We start from the raw sequence: 24087 nt of genomic DNA, 5'->3' as shown, positions 1-24087 counted from the left end.
CGAAGACACGCAGCTCCCTCGCTCTACCAAGCCTATTACTCTTTCATCGAGCACAGAAGTCCTAGACCAATACCGTCCTAAACGACGAGAGTTCCGGCCAAGACATCCCCATCTATCCAAAGCCGAGGCGACTGTCTTGGCCCCTGGTTCTTGTATCACTTGGCATGGCAGTGTCAGCAAACTCCATTCCTTACCCTCAATCCTCAGACAACGTGCTAGCAGTGGGTGGGCCAGCTCTCCAGTACCGACCTCTCAATCAGCCGTGGCCTGGTGGAGAGGGTCAGAGCAGCCAGCGTGGACCAGGGCTTTTCGGACTAGAGGAGGAACCCCTCCAGGTGGGCGCTCAACCATCAGCGGCTGAAGCTCGTCTAAATGAAGTTTTTTACTCACTCACTCACTCACTCACTCACTCACTCACTCACTCACTCACTCACTCACTCACTCACTCACTCACTCACTCACTCACTCACTCACTCACTCACTCACTCACTCACTCACTCACTCACTCACTTGCTCGCTCACTCACTCACTCACTCACTCACTCACTCACTCACTCACTCACTCACTCACTCACTCACTCACTCACTCACTCACTCACTCACTCACTCACTCACTCGCTAACTTGTATCTCGCAAGTAAATTTTTATTCTTTCTGGCTGAACTTCGCTAGGCAATGTGTTTCAAGGCAAGAAATCCCCTATGCCAGATGTTTTATACCTATAAAAGTGATCAATACTCAAAAGTTAGGATCATGAAGCAGTTTTATTCCGCAGGGATATAGGAGCTCTGTTAAGTGGGGAATCTGTAATTCAAATTTTCATGAAAGGAGAATCTCAAAACGACTATAGGCGCAAAATAGCAAATTGTTTTCCCTCTTAAATGTGTAGACCATTTACAGAACGACGGCCGGGGTCTAGCAATGTTGGACGATGTGACGTCACTCGACATTGATGGCCTTTGCGGACGCGTCCTTTTCGGACGCGATGGCCTTTTCGGACGCGTGGCCTTCAATGGGCTGGAGCGCTTTGGCGAGCGCCGGAGCCGCTTCTTGGGCAAATTGTGGAATTATTTTGAAGCTTCGATGTGAATGAGGACTTATCGCACGTGTAGATATTGTATGCCAACCTTCAGAGACAACTTAGTCCAGAAAAATGGCCCGTAAGTCATAAAGCTCTGTAATGCCGCCCATCGCGAAACCCCTGTTCATGCGTTTCAGAGCTGTTTGAGGGCGTTGTTTTCTATTTCTACGTACAAAGCAACCATGCATATCGGGGGTGGGCCGCACTAGCGGACGCATTATGCAGCCCCCGGCAAAACGTCAGAACACCCCTCCTCTTGCCATTTCTGAAGGCTGACATGGCAATTCTAACCTGAAATGGGGTTGGACAGGAACAAAAGCAACATCGCTTCCAGTTGCCATTTCTTCCCACCTTCACACTTAGCCAGGTAACGTCTTCACTTGCTTTCTATGCGCCGGTTCAAAAAGAAAGGGCTGTTTTCCCCACCTCCTCCCGCCCTTATTTGACGTCCGGCCCTTGCCCTGTCGGCGTCATGCAACTCAGCCCTCCTCCTCAAAAGGTTACCGACCCCTGAAATAAATGAAACGGCTTTCAGCCGTTGGTTGCCAGAATTATCTCATGGCCATGAGCGGATTTGTGCGCACATGGGTTATTAACAAAGTTGGAAGTAACGTCGAAGCAGCAGACTCTGCCGCAAAGCAACTGCCGCCACGGCTTAGCTGTGGTAGCACTGGTAGCGCCAGCGTGCATAATAGAAGCCTGCAGTGGAACGAAACACATGCAATGCTTACTGAAGCCGCGTTTCAGCGCTTGTCACGAGTAGGAAGGATGTGTTAACGCAGCGCCGAACTGGGGGCTCGGGGGACGCCAGTGGTGCGATGAAAAGCGTTTGGTGCACGTTAAGTAATGCGGAACCAGATAATCTATACGCAGTGGCAAAGCTGTATGCGCTGGCGAAAAGTAGAAAAGAATCTGGGAGTCAGCGCTCCGATCGGCGAGCTTAAACAGCGAGATTGACTCGTTTCGTCGCTACGACCCCTCGCAACACGTAAGCACAACATGTGGCATGCTTTATAACAAGCGTGGCGAGGCACATTGGTGTGGACTGCACTGCGCTTTCCAGCAGCCTTCCGTGACAATCACAAGTTACCCTTGCCAATGTTCCTGGGACAACATTCTTTAGTGGGAGAACGGCGATCCAGCGACACCTGGCCTGCGTGTCCGCTCACAGTGCGGAAAGCGGCGCATTGCGAAAGGCCGCACACACGGAGAGTCTTGTGAAGTTGCGGCCAGTGAGTCTCAAATGGCGATGCATCATATACCTTGATGTCCCGATCGCAGCTGCTACATCCGACTACGGCGCAAGTTTTCGCCCGTGACTTCTACATTTTGTGACTGCGCACTTGGCTGAGCACCATGGCAGTCAGCGGTGGAAACCGAAACCTCCCTGTGCTAAAGGCCAGTCATGGCTAGTACGGCGCTAGCGTCACATGTTGAAGCTCAGCCCAACTGCTCGCCGTAAACCGTCTCTGGAAACGCTCGGGTGCTTGGGAACCGATAATTAATGTGTTTTGTCGTATTTTTTTTATCTGCACACATTTCAACAGCGAAGCTATTTACCAAATCGTTAGATTTTGGTTAGTGTCCGCAGTTAAAAAAATCAACAAAATGCCGAGTGCTCGTGTGTGCTTGGCTCGCGCCGGCCGCCCAGAGACCCCGGTGGACGTTTGTCAAGACAAGCATACCCACTTAGGGAGATTGACCAAAACAACAAGAATACTCCACCGTTCGCCGTAATCGTGGGCGCACTTGCTCGGAACAAAAGACACGTCATAACGTAGTCACCTGCAAGGTGGGGCCACTGATTATCACTTCCAAAAAAAAATGAAGGAAGCCCGCACTTATAGCAACAATGATGGAGTAAGAGTCGTTGCAACAGCGAGGAAGACGCAAATCGGCTGCAATCATGGACTTAAACCGTAGCGATTGTCGTTATGACTGCGTGCAGCTTCGCTACCTTCAAGTCTTACGCCTTAGTGGGAGCTTCCCACATTTTCTTCGCCGAAGTTAAATGTTAAGTTAAACCAGCCCATTGTTAGGCGCTTTGCCTAATGAGAAATAACGCTACATTACGTTGACCACAGCGCAATATGTTGCACAGGATGACCCTACACGAGGCAATGGCGAAACATTTGGTTCAGGTTATTAGTGAGTTAATATTTGGTCGCAATCTGCGTAACGCAGGCTATTTGGTATTTCAGCTTGTGGCACAAGAATTTGGACATCACCAAATATCGATCCCGCTACATTGCGCGTGACAATAAAACACCCTGACTGCATCACTGTGGGGATAGTTTCTCGCGTGACTGTAAGTCGAACAGAAGTTTTCATTTAAAAGAACGTAGCGGGAAAGCATTGAGTTGCGTTGCGAGGCAAAATGTCGCATTTACCTGCAAGCCAAGGCTCTGGAGCTTCGTCTAAACATTACAATTGCAGATGAAGCCGCCCTTGACGCTGTTTCGAACACGAAATATCAGCCTTTCCTAGAACCAAGATGTCGAAGATCATTTTGTAATATTCGCTCCAGATTTTTCGGGCATTGTCCTCACCCTCCCGAAATGTAACATAACGGCGCTTTAAAAGCTGTTTCGTGCATAACAAGCCTTCACTTTGAATATTAACTAGCGTAGATAACGTCATACGGACATCGATGATATTTGCTCAATTATTCCTCAAAACGTGGCTGACTATAGAATTGCGGGAGAAGGCTACAGACTTTCCGGAACTGAGAACTGCAAGAAAGCGTCCTAAACTTCTTACGGAACGTAAAATAAGGTTTGAACTTGAGTGCTAACTGTGCAAGATAAATTTGCCGAGCTAGCGAGGACTTTCTCACAGTATGAAAGTTACGTGATGTTCTGAAGTGGCAGTAAAAGCTCTGCATGCACGATGGCAAATCCATGGATAATAATTCTTCGCTCGAACAACACCTATCTTTGGTGCGTCGCCTGCAATGTTCGACTAGACTGTTCAGATGCCTTAGCTACGTATAGCTACCTACTCATACAGCTCGCCAAGCATTCCATGCTCCAGACGAATTCGTAATTCTGAGGCGTAAAAGTAGCGTGTTTTAGCAAACTGTTTTCGAAGGTCTGCTCCAGCATCGGCGGCACGCTCAGCGCAAGCGGAACCAACGCCGTTCGCGGCGAAGCGCGCCACGCATGACCAATGGCGCTCCCGCTTGCTATCGGAACGAAGCTGACTGTGATAAACGGTCAGCCAAAACTCACTATTTTACGCCTTATAATTACGAATTCGTCTGGAGCATGGAATGCTTTGCCAGTTGCATGAGTAGGTAGCTATATGTATCTTCGGCTGACGTCACTGTGGCTGTTGGTGCACTGCTAACACGCTGGAAGGCTGTGAATTTTTTCGCCACTGTCCTCTGGAGCAGTGGTGAAAAAGCTGAGCGTAGTACTCCAGAAGGGGGCTGTAGTGACGTCACTCGCAAGTTGTGTATAACAACTCCTAGAACAGAACAGCAGAAAATAAATTTAAACTTTCCTTCCTGTGCAAACAATGTTTCGCGCTGACTGTCAGAACGTGCAGGTCACGAGTGGGTTTCGCCGAGCGAGTGCATAAATGAAATCGCTTTCATACTCTTTCGGATAACGGCGCGCATTCATCCCTCGCCTGGAAAGGCACGAGTTCCTTGTGATAGCAGCACCCTCTCAGGTCGTGGCTACATTCCATGCCCTGCGTCAGCTAGAGCGAGATAAGCGGCTAGCTGATTCACTCGCGCATCCAGGAACCCGGCCGGGCGATAGTGCGGCGGCGCGTCGGCGCTTTTTTTATAGCCGACGCAGGGGCAGCCCGTCGAGGCCACGCACGTGAGGCGCACGTGCAGATTGACCTGGGTCAGGGCGACGAACCTTCAGGATAAATAAAACATTTGAAGGACGACTACATCCAGGTGCTCCTGCTTCGGCGTCAGCAAAAGTGTTTCACAAACGATGCCGTGCCTTAAAACAACATGCTCACATGTTTAGTGCGAGTGATGAGCAGACATTGATGATAATGAGTTGGTTTCCTCCTGTTTTTAGGTGGTCCTTTATTTCTTTAGCCCCAACCTGGCGACGACGGCATCTTAAAATCTCTGTTGATAGTGTGGTGAGGATCAAGCAATCCACAACAAATCGTGTTACTTTGTTGGGAGGTCACATCGCAAATGACCCGCCGCTGTGGCTCAATGCTAAGGCGTTTTGCTACTAAGCTTTAGGACGGGATTTCGATCCCTGCGGCAACCTTCGTTTTTTGTTTAAGGCAAAGACGGAAAATGCCCGTGTACCACAATTTGGGCGCAAGGTGAAGGTCCCCAGGTTGTCTAATCATCCGTAGCGCTCCAGTAAGGTGCGCCTCTTAGCCGAAGAGTACCTTCGGCGCATTACACCCCCTAAGTTAATTGAATGTATCTGTGGAATTGACCATTTCCAGATTCCTGGTATGCTCATCGTGACGAACAGTCACCTTTTAGGGCGTAGCATTCTTTGCCGAGTACCCCAAGAGCCAGGATTATGTAACACCCTGCATTTGCACAAAAATTCAGATATCGCGGTAGTAAGAGCTTTATTCATTATAATAGCGTAAATGGAGATAATTGGCCAGACAATTTAAAAAAAAATGAAAGATAAAAATAACGGAAATGTCGAACCATGTAACGCCATGTATTTCCACAAAAATGTCCATATCGCGGAAGTAAAGCCTTTAATCGTTACAATAGCAGAATTTAAGATAATTGGTCGCACAGAATTTTCAAAAGCCAAAAAATAAGACAAAATAGACACGCATTGCCACAGCGGAGAACCGTGTAATGCCCTGCCTTTCCCAAAAAATCGATATTTAGCCTAAGTCACACCTTTAATAGTTATAATAGTGTAAATGGGGAGAACTGGTCGTACACCATTCTGAACAACCAAAAAAAAAAGCGAAAATGGCGAATCCTGTACAGCCCGGCCTTTCCACAAAAATGCAGATATGGCGGAAGTTACATTTTGAATTATTGTGATACCGCAACTGGAAATAATCGGCCGGACAGAATTTGGAAAAGCCAAGAAATCAGAAAAATTGCAAACAAAAAAATAATGAACATGGCGAATCGTGTAACGCCCTGCATTTCGAGAAAAATCCACATTTGGGGGAAGTGACGCCTTTAATCGTTATAATAGCGTAATTTGAGGAAACTGGCCACATGAAATTTTGGAAAGCCAAAAATAAAAAAAAATGTACAAAAATAGAGACAATGGACAACCCTGTAATGCCCTGAATTTCCGAAAAAATGCATATTTGGCGGGTATTACAGCTTTAATCATTATAACAGCATAAACGGGGATAATCTGTTACACAGATTTCTGAAACAGCAAAAAATAAAAAAATAGGAAAGAAATAGCAAGAATCGTGAACCGTGTAACGCCATGAATTTACACAAAAAGGCACATTTGGCTAAAGTAACACCTTTAATCGTAGCGTGAATAGAGATAATTGGTCGGACAAAATTCCGAAAAACCAAAAAAATAAGAAAAACCGAAAAAAACTGAGACAAAGATGAACCCTCTAACGCCCTGTATTTCCACAAAAATTGGAAGGGAAAGATGAACCGTCTAGCGCCCTGTATTTCCACAAAAATGAAGATTTGGCGGAAGTAACAGGCGTACTCTTTATATGAAGATCAATGGTCGGACAGCGTGTTGAAATACCAAAAAGTTTGGCTGTGAAGAACTCACTCTAAATACGCGGTATAACAATGCCACGCATTCTAGACACTTCTACCAATTTCTGCAGATTATTCGCATGCTTACCTTTAGCTTCTACAGCGATCGGCCGCGGCGTCCCGCTCACTCTTTTAGCCAATAACCGACTGCGGTTAAGTCTACGCCGTATCAACGCCTGACACTGGGATTCTAGGCGACGTTTAACGAACACAGATGTATTTTCTAAGCTTTTATACCAAAAGGGCGAAACGTCGACGCATCCCAATTTTTCACGTGAACCTGCGTGCTTCGTTGCGAACAGAAAATACAAGAACAATCGTAACTACTTGCATAGCTGGGAAGAATGTTCAGGCAGATATTGACAGAAGGGAGTTGGCGGCAAGACCAATGCCAGACCAAAATACTATAGATGGTATTTGGAAAAGCGTAAAAATGCCAGGCAACTTGTTTCAGGAGGATGGATAAAAGACTCAGCCTCCTGTTGTGAGGAGTTTTAAACATGCCTTTCAGCAAAGTAACTCTCATTCAGGGTGCGGTGTACTTTGTGGGCAGCACTTCATCTTTAAACAGATTCCGGAGCAGTGGCTCCCAAAGGTGACTCGAACACCTCATCCGTATGCCGATGAAACTCCGCCCACAAAATATGTTCAAAAGATATGGGCACATGGCGTAGTAGAAAGTTCACCAGTGAGTGCTCGCACTAAATTCCTTCCTCTGGCTGGAACAGCTGATTGGTCACGTGCACTTGCGAATTGCGACAGGTGAAAGGCTTCAAGCTAGCAAACATGCACAAGTTCCGTTCAACGCCGCAGGCGATCTAGTAAAGTATCCGGTTAAAGCTGGTCGAGCATAACGGGGACGCCGAATTTAGAAGATCGTGGGGTGCTGATAAAATTTGCTGATAAGTAGTGCTGATAAGATTTGCTTTGAAGACCGGCAGGGTTGACTGATGCGCCTAAGAGGCTTGAACCGTGGATACCGTTTAACGGACTTTGCGCCATTCTAGAATATGTCCAGCATGGACACGGGCCAAGTAGCGAAATTGGTCTATGAACGAACTGGTTGTGACAAGATGTCACAAAAGGGACGAGAGTGCCAGGTGCCTCACATTAGAGAGTTTTAGCAATCCGTCCGTTCCGTTCGTTACGTTGTTACCGGGTTGACCGGGACCGGTCTGCGCGTGCGCGTGGGGAAGGGCGAGGAGGAAGAGCGAGGAGGCGCGGACATGGCGAAGGCAGGCCCGCGGAACTAATCCCCCTACCGTGACGAATGCCTAAGTGCCCAGACGGGTCCCGGTCAACACGCTAGTACGTACGCGACGGAACGGACGGACTGCTAAAACTCTCTATTGTCTATGAACGCACGGAGCTCCAGCTTTGTGGGTTTATTCAGTGTCAATATCGGCGTTACCGCGTTCGAGTTTTTCATGTGTCGGATTGCTCACTTGGAACTCCCGGGCATTTCTGGGACGTGTTTTTTCGATGGAGCCGTGGGACTCCGGAACCTTGCGACAGCGGTGCGATAAATGGAAGTGAACCCAAGGGTAACCAGTAACCCTAACGCTCCATTTGACGTCAAGGCGGGGACCTGCGCCTAAATATGGAGCATCGACATCTTGGGTTGTGATAGAAGGGTCAAAAAGAGAAGCAGGGATTGCCCACTCCAGTCAGGCACGCCTCTCGCCCCCATTCATTTTATGGTGGAAAACAACCGATAGAAGGCATCGATTTGGGCTTCACGAAGCCCGTTTATCTGCACGTTTTGCATTGGAAGTGAATCTAAAAGACCTTGTTCGAGCAAACAAAATTTGATGTTAAGATGATGATGATGAAATTTGATGATGATGATGTTTCTTAACATCAAACAAAGTTTGATGTTAAGAAAAAAATCAAGAGGAACAAAAAGATAATTGAAACCTTGCTCCTGATCACAGCAATAGTAATCGAACATAGCACGCGCAGCTGTTGATGCGAGGGAAGTCTGGTAGCTGCAGTGTCGCCCGGCTCTGCTTTCTCAATAAAACAGATGCACTGGAAACCTACGAAGTCGAAGAAAGATCAATGTTCGAAAAACAAAACCGAAGCTACAGCATCACCAAGTACGGGTGGTCACATGAATAATACCATTTACCAAAACTTCCTTTGGAGAAAAGCTTAAAAGTGCCATTTTTTTGTACCAAAGCTCCACCTGGGGTAACAAACGCGGTCTTGTGGATGACTACGGATGTATTTAAGCAAAGTGGGGATGTTTCACGACCACGTCAATCGCATAAAAATTCACAGTGCTTTTACTTTGGGAAGAAAGATGTCTAACGAAGCTGGGCGCAGTTCAAGAAACAAAACATGTTTGTTTGTAGTTTGAGTTTGAGCATACTCCTTAGTCAATCGGCTGAAGAAACTTGGTATGATTGTAGGTCTATTCTAGAGGACAAACATGAGGCTACTGTTGTGGATAATGAATAAAAGAGGCAGGGCTGCACGGGCACGCGGGTACGGGCATAGCTCGCGCCTCGTGCTCGTGGCAGTTGGTTCGTGATCAGCGCAGCGAAAGGGGGACCGGCTGTCTGGCTCCTTTCTTACGTCGCGATCCGCGACATTCTGGTGCCGCGAAACCCGGGAGCCGACCCACGAGCAGACCTGACTTGACGCGGCGCAGACAGCGAGGACGCAAGGCCTGGGATTCCCGGGAGGCTGCGCCATTCCGCCGGCGTCGTCATCGAATGCTGTCCGCCGCCGCTGCTCGTGCCGAGGACACCGGGTCGCCTGGTTTGGGCGAGTCTCCTGCTATGGACAAGGTCCGCCGCCACCGTGGGGCGGTTCGGGCCGCAATAACCAAGGGGATTGCCACCATTGAATCGCTGCTTCTGGATCCGGCCACGCCTGCCGTTGCCTTTCAAGGACCTCTGAACCTCGTCAACATGAGGTATGAGGAGATGAAGGCTCTCGACCAGAAGATTTAGGAGGGCCTCAGCGAGGAGGACTTCGAGGCGGATCTGGTTGCCTCGTGGGATTACGACGCTAAGGTGGTGGACATTCGGGCGCGTGTCGAGTTTGCCACAAGGCCCGCTGATACCCCACACGCCGTCGCTGGGGGTTCGGGAACGGGAGATCGCCCGGACGACGCCTTGAGCACCACCCTGCGTCAGCCGGCGGTCTCTCCCGTTATCACCAGCGCGCGCTTCGCCGCGCTGCCCAAGCTGCACATCCCGACATTTTCGGGCGACCGACGGAGCTGGCAAGCGTTTTGGGACCATTTCGATGCCACCATTCACAGCAATCCCGCCTTGGCTCGCATCGAGAAATTCAAGTATCTAACATCGTACTTGACGGGCAAGGCGAAGGCGGCAATCGAAGGGATCCGACTCGCGGAGGCCAACTACGACGTGGCGATAGGCACCCTCACCGCCCGATTTGGCCGGACCGACCTGCTCGTTGAGGACCATATCGACAGCTTGCTCGCCTTGGCCCCTGTGCGGAGCTCTTCAGAGGTCGGAAAACTCCGAGACCTCTACGACCAGATATCCTTCCGTGTAAACGCTCTGAAGAGTCTGGGAGTGGCGGCGACGGAGTACGCGGTGGTCCTCCATCGTGTACTGATGAAGGCCCTTCCACCCGACCTCGGGATCCTGTACCGGCAGAGGGCTAAGGAGGCATCCTCGTCGGACGGAGCAGCCAGCTCGTCCGGAAGTGCGAGGCAAGTGAGCGAGAGAGCCAGCTCGTCGGAAAGGGCGAAGCAAGTGGACGAAATACTGGACTTCCTGCGCATTCAGGTAGAAGTCCGCGAGGAAGGCCACTTCGACCTTCCCAGGGTTCCAGAGCGGCGCCCTCACGAAAAGCGCGAGGCCCCAACTTCCGATTCGGGCCTTCCATCGGCTGCGGCCTTGCCAGCGGGTGCTTCGCTGCCTCCGACGAGGGCGGAACCACGGTCACAACCATCACAGCGGCAGTGCCCGCTATGTGCGGCAGACCACCGTATAGCAGAGTGCACGGTACCGATGTCGCCTCAAGAAAAGCGCCGCAAGTTACGAACCGGGGGACGCTGCTTCCGTTGCGGCACGAAGGGTCACTTTGCCCGGTGCTGCAGACTGTCGAGGTCGTTGGTTTGCGTCCGTTGCTCCAAAGGGCATCTCACAGTTCTATGCGACATAGCATACCCGCCGCAGGCAACTGCGAATGGACGAGTTCGAATGGCCGGAGGGGGTCAGGTCACCGCGCCGAACGACGGACAGGCAACTCCTAGCGTCACGTCCGCATCGTCCGGAGACTGCAGCGCGGCGCGGATCTACCTGCAAACCGGGAGGGCGTGGGCGATTGGAGCCAGCCACAAGCTGATAGTCCGCATACTGCTGGATTCCGGCAGTCAGCGCACGTTTATTCGGCGTGACCTGTCACGTACACTGCGTTGCCCAGTTCGGGGTGTTGAGGATTTGTCGCTCGTTACCTTTGGAGACTCCCGTCCGAGGTCATCCGTGCGATGCAATCGCGTCGCAATCACTCTGAAGAGTCAGCACGGCGGGAGACGCATCACCGTCGAGGCTTTGGAGGTCCCCGAAATTTGCGCGGTGACAAGTCCACCTGTGAACGCAGAAGTCCTGAGTAAGATGGCAGGGCGCAACCTGACTGCTGCAGACGTTCGGCTGACGGACACCCACATGGAGGATCGAGTCAGCATCCTCATTGGCTCCGATTCGTACTGGAAGGTGTCGTCGGGAAGAATATCACGCCTTACCCCTCACCTCACGGCAGCCGAAACAATCTTCGGGTGGACTGTCCAGGGAGCCGACCTTGACAACGGCAGCCATGGCGCATCCGAACCATCCTGCGCAATGTTCGTCGCTCACGCGGACCCATCGGGAAGCAACTCCGACGAAGAGATGGACCCGTCAGATCTGTGGCGCTTAGAAGCCATTGGCATCAAGGAAACGCCAGAAGGTCCTGGGCTAGACGCCGAGGCCACGAAGCAGTTTGAGCGGGAAATCCGCAAGCAGGACGGGCGCTACGAAGTCCCACTCCTGATTCAAGAGCCAGGACTGGAGGCCCACCAAGACAACTATGCACTTGCGGAGCAGCGATTGCGCATGCAGTTCAGGCGTTTCCGCAGTCGACCGGACTTGTCACAGTATGACAAGACAATATGTGATTATTTTAAGGAGGGCCATGCGGAGCGAGTACCCGCTCAAGGAACGCGCGGGACGCCGAATACATATTACATGCCGCATCATGGAGTGGTCCGACAAGATGCAGTCACGACTAAACTTCGAGTCGTCTTCGACGCCTCGTCGCACGCACCGGGCCATCCTTCGCCATTGGCTGCTGGGAGCACCGGAGCACCAAACCATTACTCCGCCGTCATCCGGCGCGGCAACACCGTGGTGCCCTCCGGTGAGACCAGGATAGCCGCGGAGGCTGACAAGGTGGCGAACATTCCCGCTGCGTGTGAGCCGTGCGTTTCTGACCATCGGAACGTCCTTACAGCTGTAGACGAGTCTGACCCGCCAGTGAGGCCAGCGGAGAGCACGACAGATTCCACTGAGGCACAAGTGGGTGTACCCAGCCGCCCGCCCTGCGGTGAGTGCGTCGTCGTTCAGGACGGCCACGGAACTGACCTCTCCAAGGACCCCATGACCACGATGTACGGTGATGCGAACCCGTCCAGCGTGATGCTCCTTGACGCTTCGGACATCGCTGCCGCTGGGGGGAGTGCCTTGCTGAGAGAGCATGTGGTTGTTAAGTGTCGCGAGCGGGCGCCGTTCCCACTTGTACGACGGTGGCCGTATCGCTCCGGGCGCTGGCTTCTCCGTTGGAATCTCAGCAGGCGTCCGGATCCTGGTGGCTACGGACGGATAGGGGGTGACCAGATGGGACAGAGAGTTCCCGGACATCGTTCGCGTGGTCTACGTTGGGTGAGCGCGCTCGCGGTTGGCTACTGCGTGGTCACCCTTAAACTTCGGATGCCGTACGAATTCCCGTACGATCCTGGTGGCGGCGGCGAACCGGGAGGCGACAAGGACGGCGACAGAGACACTGGGTATCATCTTGCTGCCAGCCATTACCAGAAGTACCTCGTTGCTCCGTTGCCATCAGCCACACCAAGATCACCCAATTAGGATGATGAAGGGATGTTTGTAGGCAGGATCAAAAGAATCTGGCCGCCGCAAGCTGAGTAAGATGATAGTGACGGATCTGTTCCCGTGGTGCAATGCGATAAGGATGACTAGGCGACAGGTTATGAACCCCTTGGTCTACGTTTGCGTCCTGCCTCCCGTTTGCTGGCGCATCCTCATTGTGTCGGCGGACTCAGGGTGCAGGCATGTTCACGATGGTCTCTACAAGTACCTTTCCTTCTCTGTGACTCGTTCCGTTTCTCCCCTGCTGAAATTCGCAGTGCGCCTCTGACTGCCTTTTTCAGCCATCGTTCATGGGTACATTTGTTCTCCCTTTGGAAGCCACATGCGCAACTTGGCGGCGGGGGGAGTGTGTTGTGGATAATGAATAAAAGAGGCAGGGCTGCACGGGCACGCGGGTACGGGCATAGCTCGCGCCTCGTGCTCGTGGCAGTTGGTTCGTGATCAGCGCAGCGAAAGGGCGACCGGCTGTCTGGCTCCTTTCTTACGTCGCGATCCGCGACAGCTACGTTTCCCTTCGTAGAAGCCCATTGACTTAAACCAGACGGGAAGAGAAAGAGAAAGAATAATCTAATAGAATCTTTCAGAACACTTACAACTTTCCTGTGAACTACGTAATTAAGGAAAGTAAATAAGACTGGGTGCTACTTTAGAGCCGTCTTCGCCGCCCAATTACATATTTTTTTTTCGGGATGGTTTTCATAAATCAAAAGTTGCAGCGGTTTACTGTAGTCTGTCTCCCTCTGTAGTCTGTTATTAATTGACAAAAGACAGCAATTCCCGAACGTTCACAACTTCACTGCGGAGTAACCCTTGAAGGACAAGCAAATAAAGCCGGAGTAACGATAGAATCGCCTGGGAGGCCAATCGTCATCAATTTATTGTGTAGCGAGCTACACTGGCCGAGGTTGAGCAGTTTCGCGTGGCTCCTGGAGAGCCGTGCTGCGCAAGCGTGGCACGTGGCGGCCCGGTCCAGTTGATGATCATGCGAGGGGTGGCCGGGTGTGGAACCGATGGCTCGTGCGTCGCAGCAACACCGGCGTGCGCCTGTGGAACCAGCTTAGCTCTGGGGCGATTGGTGACGCTGCGCCGGAGCCGCTCGATAGATATACATGTGTCACATAATGCGTATACTGTGCGTGTGTCATTGAAGCAGCAGTAAGTATGATAATCAAGCTAATCCTAGCCAACCAGGAAAGCTAAGAATAACCAGCTGAAAATTAACTCACGCTACGTATATCCTGCCATAGCCGAGATAAATCACTGCTAATTTTTGTGGTATAGTTTTGATAAAACAAGAGTTGCAGCCGTTTTCTGTAATCATCCCCCTCCATGAAAGTTTCCGTCCTGTGCCGATTTGCCCGCGTACGCAGCTATGAGGAAACTGAGACATCTACATCTTCGCTGTAAATGTGCCATCTTGGTTGGGGTCGAACACGCGTCGTTGGGCCCAGCAGCATAGCGCCTTAGCCTTTCAGTCACTGTGGTGCTGATGCTTTGGTGCTGATTGTACGGGTGTCGTCATAAGTGATTGGAAGAAAGATTTGTGAATATAACAACATATTTGTATTACAGGCTTTACGGCAGCCATTACGGGTTTGCAGTAATCTTTTTATATTAGGTATGACACTTTTAAATTCCCAGCAATGTAGCCAGGCAGTTTTCGGAAGAATAAATTCCTGTGAGTTTACGAGACCGTGTTTCAATTACTTTTGACGACACCCCTGTACACCCAGGAGAAAAACTTTAAAATACAGCCAACTGTAGAGGTTAAAATATTGTGGAAATTCTTTTAGCTTTCCAAGAAGCTCTGCTTTCAAGCGACACAATTTACATCTGACTGCTGAAAATATATTAAACTGATGTGGCTCAGTTGCAGTGCCTGACAGAGCTGATCACCTTCAGGAGGGTTTCCGCCATATAAATGCATTTCATTTGCGCAAACTAGTTTTAAAAGGCCCAACTTTTAAAACGCAAATATGAACGTTGTTATTCCTGTTAACAAAAGGGAAGCACCCCTTCCATGGTAGACTCTATGTCGCCAAGTTTTATAGACGGCTGGCGCTTCTTTTTGCACCCAGAAATATATAAAGTGAACCACCGAGGAGGCGTCTCATATTTTCGGGCAACGAAACTGCGAGGATAGAAATGCGTGCAGGTCATTCTAACGAAGCATTTCCGATACGTAAAAGATGCCATATTCTTTGCGAAATTCAAAATCAGTATAAAATCCACCGGAAAGCTTCCCGCTGATTATGGAACGTTCTCTCGCTCTTACGAAAATCACACAGAAAGACGGGACACCGGTCCCCTTTCTAAGTCTTCTCTGATTGGCAATGTATTACGGTAAAGTTCATTTCAGAAAAGTCATTACGTTCGGCATACTGCAAGAAGAATAAAACAAAAGTAACACCATGTTATACTAACATTTCTACCGGGATATTATGAATGCTGCTTCTAAAGAAGCGCCCCATCAAACTTCTGTTGGGAAAGGTTCCTGGACGATATAATTTTTGCATGCTGCTCTGGAAAAGTACCATTTCCTGCAAGTTTCATTTAAAGGTTCAATGGTATTGATCCATCAATACGATTCACAAAGAGGTCCCCAACGCAAGCCTACATTCCCCAGATGTTGTCATAGCTATAAACTCTAGTTGATTATTTACCACTGTACACTAAGTCAACAAACGGACAAAGGGCCTTAATTTTCGAAGTAGCCACACGCCACCCTGTTTGACCAGCGTTGAGTGGTTTGAAACCAAATGATCTACCACAGCGGTACACAAGCACTTTTGGGAGGCCATGAGGGTTTACGCAGAAGCAAATTCTCTTAAAGGGGGAAGCTTAAAGACGTCCTCTTAAGTACACGAAAGTTCGTTTTCAGCTTGGTCTATCATCATAATAATCATTATTCCGTCTTAAAAATGTGTCAGGATCTTATTTTGCTGCTGCTGGTTGTTGATTTCAAACAAGAGAGGCCAAAAAATGGTCGGTGTGAAAGTAGCCTTGAAATTATTTTTAAATGCCTCTATGCCTTTTAATTTGAAAGTTCAGGTTTCCCAGCGGGAACACACTGTCGTGCGAAAATTGAGCAAGCTAGATCGTTGATTGCACCTCTTATATTCCCTTTCACTTACAGAAACCCTTGCGGCTACATCGTGTAATGAAAAAGTAAGACTGAGTGTTTGTATCAAGTTGACTCGCATTTTTTCTATCCAGATATGACATTCGCGATACCGGTAAAGAGCCAAAAGCAATAAAGAGTGTAATTTACTGCTGTTTTCCAGTCGGGGCGTGTCGTTGATACATCACAGTAAGTCCCACTTACACAGTCACTAAAGCCATTTCAGATGCGACTAAAAAACCAGCGCTCCCTACAAAAAAAAATGCACAATAAATTTGTAAATACTGAGATAGGTGCACCGATTCAGGGCACACGTTGAGGCGGATCCCACTGGGTAGTAAATTACGTGTTTCCCCGAATTTGTGGGGCTGCATAGAACAAGATGGTTCAAATAGCATGCAATATGTATAAAGACGAAGGAGAATTTGACGTCATGAGTATTTACTCAACGTGGCAAAACACGTCAAGGCTTTTGTAAGAACAATCGACTTATATCTGATATCACTTCGGGGTACTTCCTCGTTCGAAGTGTCTCCTTTGTCAGCTGGGGCGAGACGAAGGCCAACAACACGTTGGCTGCAGTCTCCCAGTCAGTAATCAGCAAATATTAGCATGCTCCTATTACCACTCACAATGTAATGCTCTCGTAAAACGCGCAACATCACCACACTTATCAAGCAGTAAGCAAAGTAGCATAACGAGCACGGAAGTTTGTTACATGTAGATAGGTTCCCCAAACGTTCGTTCGCTATGTGCGTAGACAGTAGAAATGACACTTATTGAAAGGCAAGCGAGCCTTTCATGAACTGAGCTTTGGCGCTGGTCATTAAAACATTGGTATTGCTTGGAGTAGTAAATGTGTATTTGCAGTCGCGATTACGCTTAGAAGACCAGACCGATATGGCAAATAACCAGCATATACAAAGACAAAGAATTCTCTTTGCTAAAGCCGCAATAGAACGGCAGCATACCACAGCACAACCCCCTCCGTTTCAGTCTTTCACATACCTGCCGCGAAAGCTCGTGCCACGAGGGACAGTGGTTAATGACAAGGATGCCAACGATGAGGGTATCTTGCTATAGCGTCGATGCGCCATTCCTATCCACCTACTGGTACTACTTAAAACGTTTCTTGTTAGATTGAGCACGTTATGCGGACGTTCTCCATAAAATATTCACGCGTACTTGTCCCGCACGGAGTCACAGAGCGGTCCAGCGTAGGTAACACCAGTCCCTTCGTAAACCATATCGGTATAGCATACATTTCACTCATAATTAATGACGTGCAAGCTGCCTAAACATGGCCGTACTATATGTCAAAGGAATTAGGTATATCATCAGGCCAATAATGCAATCTTTCTCCTCGAAAGTTTTTCACCACTGCGCCTGACTGCAGCCGACTTAATGGAATGCGAAGCTGCATTACAACATAGACGAAAATGCTCCTTGTTCAACCCTCTCCAGCTCCGGGCAAGTGGAATAGAAGTAGGATAGTCTCCCTCAGGCAAGCTGTCTTGTGTCGTCAAGAAAGCTTTTCTTTGTCGTAAATGTTGTCGTATGTTGAATTTGTCTCGAGGGTTTCGCTTAGCCCATCGCTACCTCGTTCCGAATCTTCCCTTTCATGAAGGACCTTTCGCATAGGGTCTTCAGGGTGACCCACGGCTGGATACTCACACGCATGAGTATACTCAGTAACTTGAGGTATTGGGATTTCCCTGGCGGCAACTTCGAAAACTACTTCACTATCAAGGATGTTTTCTTTCCGTGCCGATCTGGCCGAAGGAGATTGCGAGCGCCCTTCCCGACCTGCTTTCTGCTCCCGATGTGCCACCTCCTGCATCGTCGTGTCTTCAATTATGAGGGAGGGATGCCCTGTAGCTTGGCGTACCCCAAGCGCTGTCTTAGCCGAGTCGCAATTCATAGGGGCACACGGTGTGGCTGTTGATGCAGGTATGCTTGTAAATTACGGGGGTCGATGTCCGCTTACGAGAATACCCATCGATCTCGTTGAAGTCGTCGGTTTCATGTGGGTTCCGGTCTCCTCCTCAAGCTCTTCACTTCCTGTTGTAGGACTCGACTCATACTTTCGTAGATGTTGCCTTCTCTCTTCTTTTACGAGATGTTGGTCGTTAGGGGCATGCGATTTTTGTCCGTAAAGTCTTTGTTCAAGGCCGTGGATAATTATGTACGCTACTCTAACAGACTCTAAGGCATCGTTGTGTTGACCGCCAATTGTGGTTCCGCAAGCAAGGGCATCCAACTTCTCTCTGATAGCAGTAAGTCGGTCGGTACTTGTGCTGGAGCTTCGTCATCGAAACAGCTGCCTCGACGTCCTTTGCTGCCTCAAGAGTAGGCATCAATTCAGCGATTAGCTTCAGATTGAACTCCCGAAGGCTTCTTTGAGCAATCTGCATCCGGTTCATCTGCCTCGACACCCCCTCCTCGCTTCAGGGTGAGCAATGCGGTAGAAAAGTAGATTTCCGCTCCATGGCTCACTTCGTCGTGTCGCTCGACGTCCCGGGTTTCGACACCATGTGGAAAAACGTCCAGGGAGGCAAGGCAGGAGGCCGTCGTCGATGGAAAGCAGATATATTTTCATTATGTACAGAGAACCGTTCAATGCACAGCCCTCTCGTCGCGTCGCCTAATCATTTTCGTCTTCCTCCTATGCGTCTGTGGAGCTACGTGCCTGCATGGTCTTCGTCGCCATCGAAAGTTCCAACAGTGTGCGTGTAAAAGTACCTTATTCCTGAGCTGCCCCTGCGGCTGTTCTTTAGAGGTACTAGTGCGAGCAAAATATTTTGTCTCTGGAAAAAGGATTAAACTCATAAACTTTGGTTACTGTATTTGTGGTGCTACCTCCACGGAGGCGCACGATTGAGCGTCTTTTCTTCAGCTGGTATGCTTAGATGTTGCTCGCGGCAGTTGAGATAAGCGCTGTAGAATATAACGATCCCCCGAATAGTTTACGACTGTCGCGAGAGCTGGACACAGGTCCCGGTGCCGTAGCACGCGAACGTGACAACGAGACGAGATGTTTTGTTTGGCTGTAGATGTTTCAACAGGTCTAGGAAAGTTCCACTCTGTTTTTACGGCTACTCTTTTATCGTAATGGCTGGCGCCATAATATTAGGAGTTCTCTTGTTGATCACCTTCGCGAAACACCATCTGGAGCCCCATCTCTCTTCGCCTGTTCTTCCACAAAAAGCTGTCGCGGATAATGGCTATTTATTGCTATAGGCAGTTTTCAGCTTCACCCTTCGCTTGTAATTAATACTCCTCAGGGGACTATTTACGACGAGTGCCCACAGCCTGAAAAAAAAACAAGAACTGTCAATAGTATAGAGCTCCTCGGTGAACAAAGAAATTACCATAAAGGAAATTCAACTCGCCTTAATTGTAGAGCTGCTTGAATGGTCCACTGTGGTATCAAGCTCTTAAAAAACCTCTATACTAGACATATAGTTACATACCATTCGTGAGAAAGCTGGCTTTGCCGCTAAGCTTACTTTGTCTAGTTTTGTACACGAACTCCCGGCATGGTTAAGTCATTTGGGGGCGGGGGTGAGGGTGGAGGGGTATTGGTGTACATCTTCGTTAAATACGGGGAAAATGTTTCTTTCTAAACATCTTGAATATCTCACAAGCGAGTCCATATATTAAACATTCTATGTCTCATTTATGCAACGCTCACCAATTCTTACTTAGAATTCCAGGATTTGTCCCAAGCAATACAGAAGGCAGCGAATCGGAATTTTGGTCGCATTTACGCGCTTTTAAGGGTTGCTCAGTATGTGCTGTATCTATTTTATATTGACACACCTGGGCATCGCCGTATACTACAGGCAGTACGGGTACAAACGCGCTTTGAATGTAAACACACTACTGTCCGCCACAGAGACTACATCCACACTACTAAAGTAGTTGTCGTCCCGCACTCTTTTGTCTTTCATTAACGTCTTCGGGACATTATCCCTCTTCAAAACATTCATGTCTCCCTGCACGCTCTACTACAGCATGTTGGTGGTCGATTCTTTCCCCTGCTTATACGACAGCTCCGCTGTGAGCCATTGTACACATTGGCTACCCCTGGCTACCCCTGGATTCTGTCGCTTTTTAGAATACGAAATGTTTGTGGCTATTTAGGGAGAGAACAAGAGAAAGTACGCGATATATCGGGGCCCAACTTGGTGCTTAACTAGACGAAGAGGTAAAAGGTGTGGTATTCACTTGCTGGGACAGAACGTTGCCTGCGAGCTGCTGCGAGGTCATCTGTGTCGTGCACATCTCGCAGGCGTGTAAATCCATCTCATTCCAAGCTACGAATACATGCACGTATATGTACGTCGTACGAACACACGCGCCCTATGTTGAATAAGCCGAAGGCGTTAGATGGTTGTTTCTGTGAAGCTTGCAGATGCCCATCCAAAGACTAGACATAAAACCACGCTCAGCAACACCCCACCATCCACAGAGGAATTAAGCGTCTATCTGTACTGACCGGTGGCATGACAGGTGCTTTAGGACAGTGTCCAAGGAAAGAATTATCAGTCGTGTACTTTTCCTTCATCCTCGCCGGACAGGAGAGTGAGACGTACAAAGCTCGTGTTTTATGATTTCGAAAAAACCGCTCACGAAACCTCGCAGAAGCATTTTACTTGTTTGGCTGCTTTATATTTGAGCCAGTGGCAAAATTGAAGGGGCCCGGTGTGGGCGGTCGCCACCTACCGAGATGACCCGAGCTAGCACTTGAGTAATGCCGATGTTTCCACCTTCTTCGCTGCCCGGAGCGACCAGCTGCCCTTGCGTTTTCAAAAGCGCACACCGAAAGCAGAAAAAAAGTATTTTCTCGATGTGAATTACTGAAAACCGTTTGGAATACACATCGCGGAGCAATGAATGAACATAAAAGCAGGTGGCGGGAAACGGGTGGATCGAATAGCGGACCGCTGGGCATATAGACTTACCTTACCCGGATCACTGCTAACAGGCTGAGCCTCTCAGATTGCCCGGCAATCGTTTGCGACCCGCCACTGCACGAAACGAGCGCGGCACACTGCGCCATCACGCTACCGATGCTATTGGGTGATCACGACTCGCAAGGCACACAAAGGAGTCATGAAAGGTGCTGCGTTTATCCAGGCTTTCTGAGGACGGATTTCGTTCCTAATAAATGTTTCCAGGCATTCCTTTTGATTTAATGAAGAGTCAAATAGAAGTTTGACCATCCTTCTGAACCACTTTGGTCCCAAAGAAAACGTTCAAGAGGCCAACAAGAACAACACTGTCATTTTAAATGAAACAGTCTCAAGTGCCCCATTGGGGGAAATATCGAAGTTGTTCTCCGGTACAGCAGATGGCCGCTTCCAAAAAATGTAAAACCCACTTTTTAGTTTCGCATGGGAATTTTACCCTGGTGTCCAGTATGAGCCGAGTGCGTTACCTCCACATTTCAACAGCAGGTGGCAAGTGGCGAAACCGAAAAATTAAAGCCGTTCCGCTCAATGTGAAAGCTGTCGGAAGTGCAGAGCAGTGATTCGCCATAATGGACTGTACCGCCGTTACCCGCTTACTCCTACCACCCATGCAATTCAAATTTCCCGCCTTCGTAGTGCTCGCGCGCCCCTGCCTGAAACTGCGCCAGCGGGAGTTCTGTTCTCTTTTTGTTCTGTTCTCTTTCTGTGCTTTTCTCCCCGCACGTGCTGGTGTTGCACTGCCACGTTTTGCGTTTTCCATCGTAAAAACCAACCCAGCGGGGGTCCTGAACTAATGGAATGCGGGCGGTGCCGGTTAATTACGTATATTTTTCCTCAAATGTACCTACAGTTTTCTTTGCGCTAAACAACAGGAAGATGTACGACAAGCGCCAGCGTTTCACGAGTTTGGAACGCTTATGACTGTATAAACCGCTCGGCTTTCGAAGCCTCTGGGGTACGCCGCGAACAACCGCGTTACCCCGGGACTCAAACTTCATGGGTCGAGCGAGCGAGCTAGGACGACAAGGCTAGCGCCTACAGTGCTCTGCACTTACAAGTTGACCTTATGCTTGGGGCGCTGACGTTATATCACGGGACAGGCGAACGTGACGGCACTTGAGTATATTTTGCGCTCCCCATCCACATAGAACCCCGATTTTGGAGAAGCTGTGGCGGGAAGTGTTTCATGTTTACCAGTCGAATCAATCCACTTCAAAAGACGGAATAACAATAGCGAAGAAAAATAAGCAAACACAAAAATAGCATTAAAGAAGTCTTGGATAAAAATAGGAGAACAGGAGCAACAATGTCTTCCTCAAAAAGCACACAAGAAGATCTAAGTTTCCCGATGATTTTTTTACGCACTACTAGCGCGATCGGAATTTCACGTGCAACGCCACTTGCTAATTATGGTGTACTCAAGACAAGCTTTGCCGCGGTTACAACAAACAAACTAAGGGTTGAGTGTGGGCTCTTGGAACGTCACTGCGTCTCGTATGATGTGGTTCATGATCCCGTTTTCGCGAGGTATGCAGTTGCAGTTTTGTGGGCGGTTTGTTTGGAGCTACATTTTAGCCATCATTAAGGCAAAAACTTAAGTTTCTCTCTCTCTCTCATCCCAAGAAAAAATCTTTAAGCGTAGACAAGGATGTCGTAAACAGATGCGACCGCCCGAGCCAACTTACCTGTGCCGCGGCATGTCCATTAGACACGGCTGACAAAGTGTACGAGTGTCGGCGACCCATGCTTGGCTGCTGCTTCCGGAGCGAAAGCTGTCAGCTTCGTTCTCGGCAGCTGGACTCCCAGGGACCAAACCGTACTGTGCACTACTAACACTATCGGCGGTGATTAGCAGACGTTCCGTAGTGCGGCAAGCAAATGTTTGTCTGCGAAGGCCTCTGACATGGAAATCGCGGTCGCCTGCCAGATGCGCTCGCTTTATTTTGCCCGCGGCAGACGGACGGGCGCCGGTTGGCAGAGACTTTATCGTCGCAGTGAAATCGGTTGCCCGTCCCTGGGAAAATAGCCTCTTCCCCTCGAGGGGGAAACCAAACGTCGCGTGGGGAAAGAGGCAGCATCTGACCGTCTTTGTCGGGCTTTCACACTTTACAACCGAGGTGGCCGAGATAAGGGTGTCGAATCCGTTATCGTCGTCGCACGCCGCGCTTTACGGTGCTTCGGCCGAACTTTTGTTTTGCGAGGGTGCGTGCGAGCGAATGGCCGTATAATCGGTGTACACCGTACTGAGACAAGACGCCTTATCGTATGGTCCGTACTTTATCCCTTGCAATGTGCAAGGCGACCGCGAGCCCCGTGGCGCCTTTCGCCCGCCCGGAATAGAACTGATAGTAGTGATAGCACGATTTATCTTTTGTTTCGCGCGCTGAAAACGCTGTCAAAAGAGTTGCACCGTAATGGCATTTTACTATGCTGCCTGCCATACTCAGTCACTTAATCATCATGCCTGCGACACCTAATGCACCCCTTCTGTATCTTCACGAATTAGTATTCTCACTGAATTTCAAACCGACATCTATGAATTAACAAGGCCCCCACCAATCTTCGTGTAGTCTAAATTCAATGTATGCAATCCGGGAATAGCCCAAAAACCCGCCAGGTGAGCATACCAAGATATTGCGCGAAAGATTCTGGCCACCATCTCCGTACTTTGAGGCTAGGAAAAGTCTCTTTGCAACCTCTTTATGGTGGCCTGCTGACTCTTTGTTACTTCCCTCCCCGTATTCACTCGGCTCCAGCACCATCATGCTGTTGCAGCCGTGCATGCTGTCTCACATCTGACAGCGCTTGATACAATGTTGAAGTTTCTTCCAAACCATGCCCCGCAGAATTTTTCGCCAAGTGCGTCAACAACATAGGACGTTGGCATATATAAATGTCATATATAAATGCCTTCGCCCACGGATGCACCACCCCAGTTTTCCGCATTTTAGATTGACATCCTCTCTGACATACGTCAATAATTTGGGCGTTGCGTAGTGTTTGCAGTATATTGATTGAAAAAAAAAAACGCACTGCACGTGATATTTATCTGGAATATTTTGTGCAATAGTTCTGA

General features: G+C 49.2%; 1 protein-coding gene across 1 annotated transcript in view; it reads right to left on the bottom strand.

The window, feature by feature from the left end:
* LOC144168968 (uncharacterized) overlaps positions 1-23019 on the bottom strand; it is a 39359-nt gene extending 16340 nt beyond the window's left edge. The window contains exon 1 of the mRNA XM_077697972.1: positions 22697-23019. Within this exon, the coding sequence (XP_077554098.1) occupies positions 22697-22756 (60 nt within the window). The 5' untranslated portion in view covers positions 22757-23019. The remainder of the gene's footprint in view (positions 1-22696) is intronic.
* Positions 23020-24087: the final 1068 nt, after the last annotated feature.

Source organism: Haemaphysalis longicornis, unplaced genomic scaffold (genome assembly GCF_048455015.1).
Source record: "Haemaphysalis longicornis isolate Haplotype H1 unplaced genomic scaffold, Haemaphysalis longicornis Haplotype H1 scaffold_2, whole genome shotgun sequence".
In the NCBI taxonomy this organism is placed as follows: Eukaryota; Metazoa; Arthropoda; class Arachnida; order Ixodida; family Ixodidae; genus Haemaphysalis; species Haemaphysalis longicornis.
The sequence above is the reverse complement of the archived record's forward strand: the minus strand, read 5'-3'. Positions and strand labels throughout refer to the sequence as shown.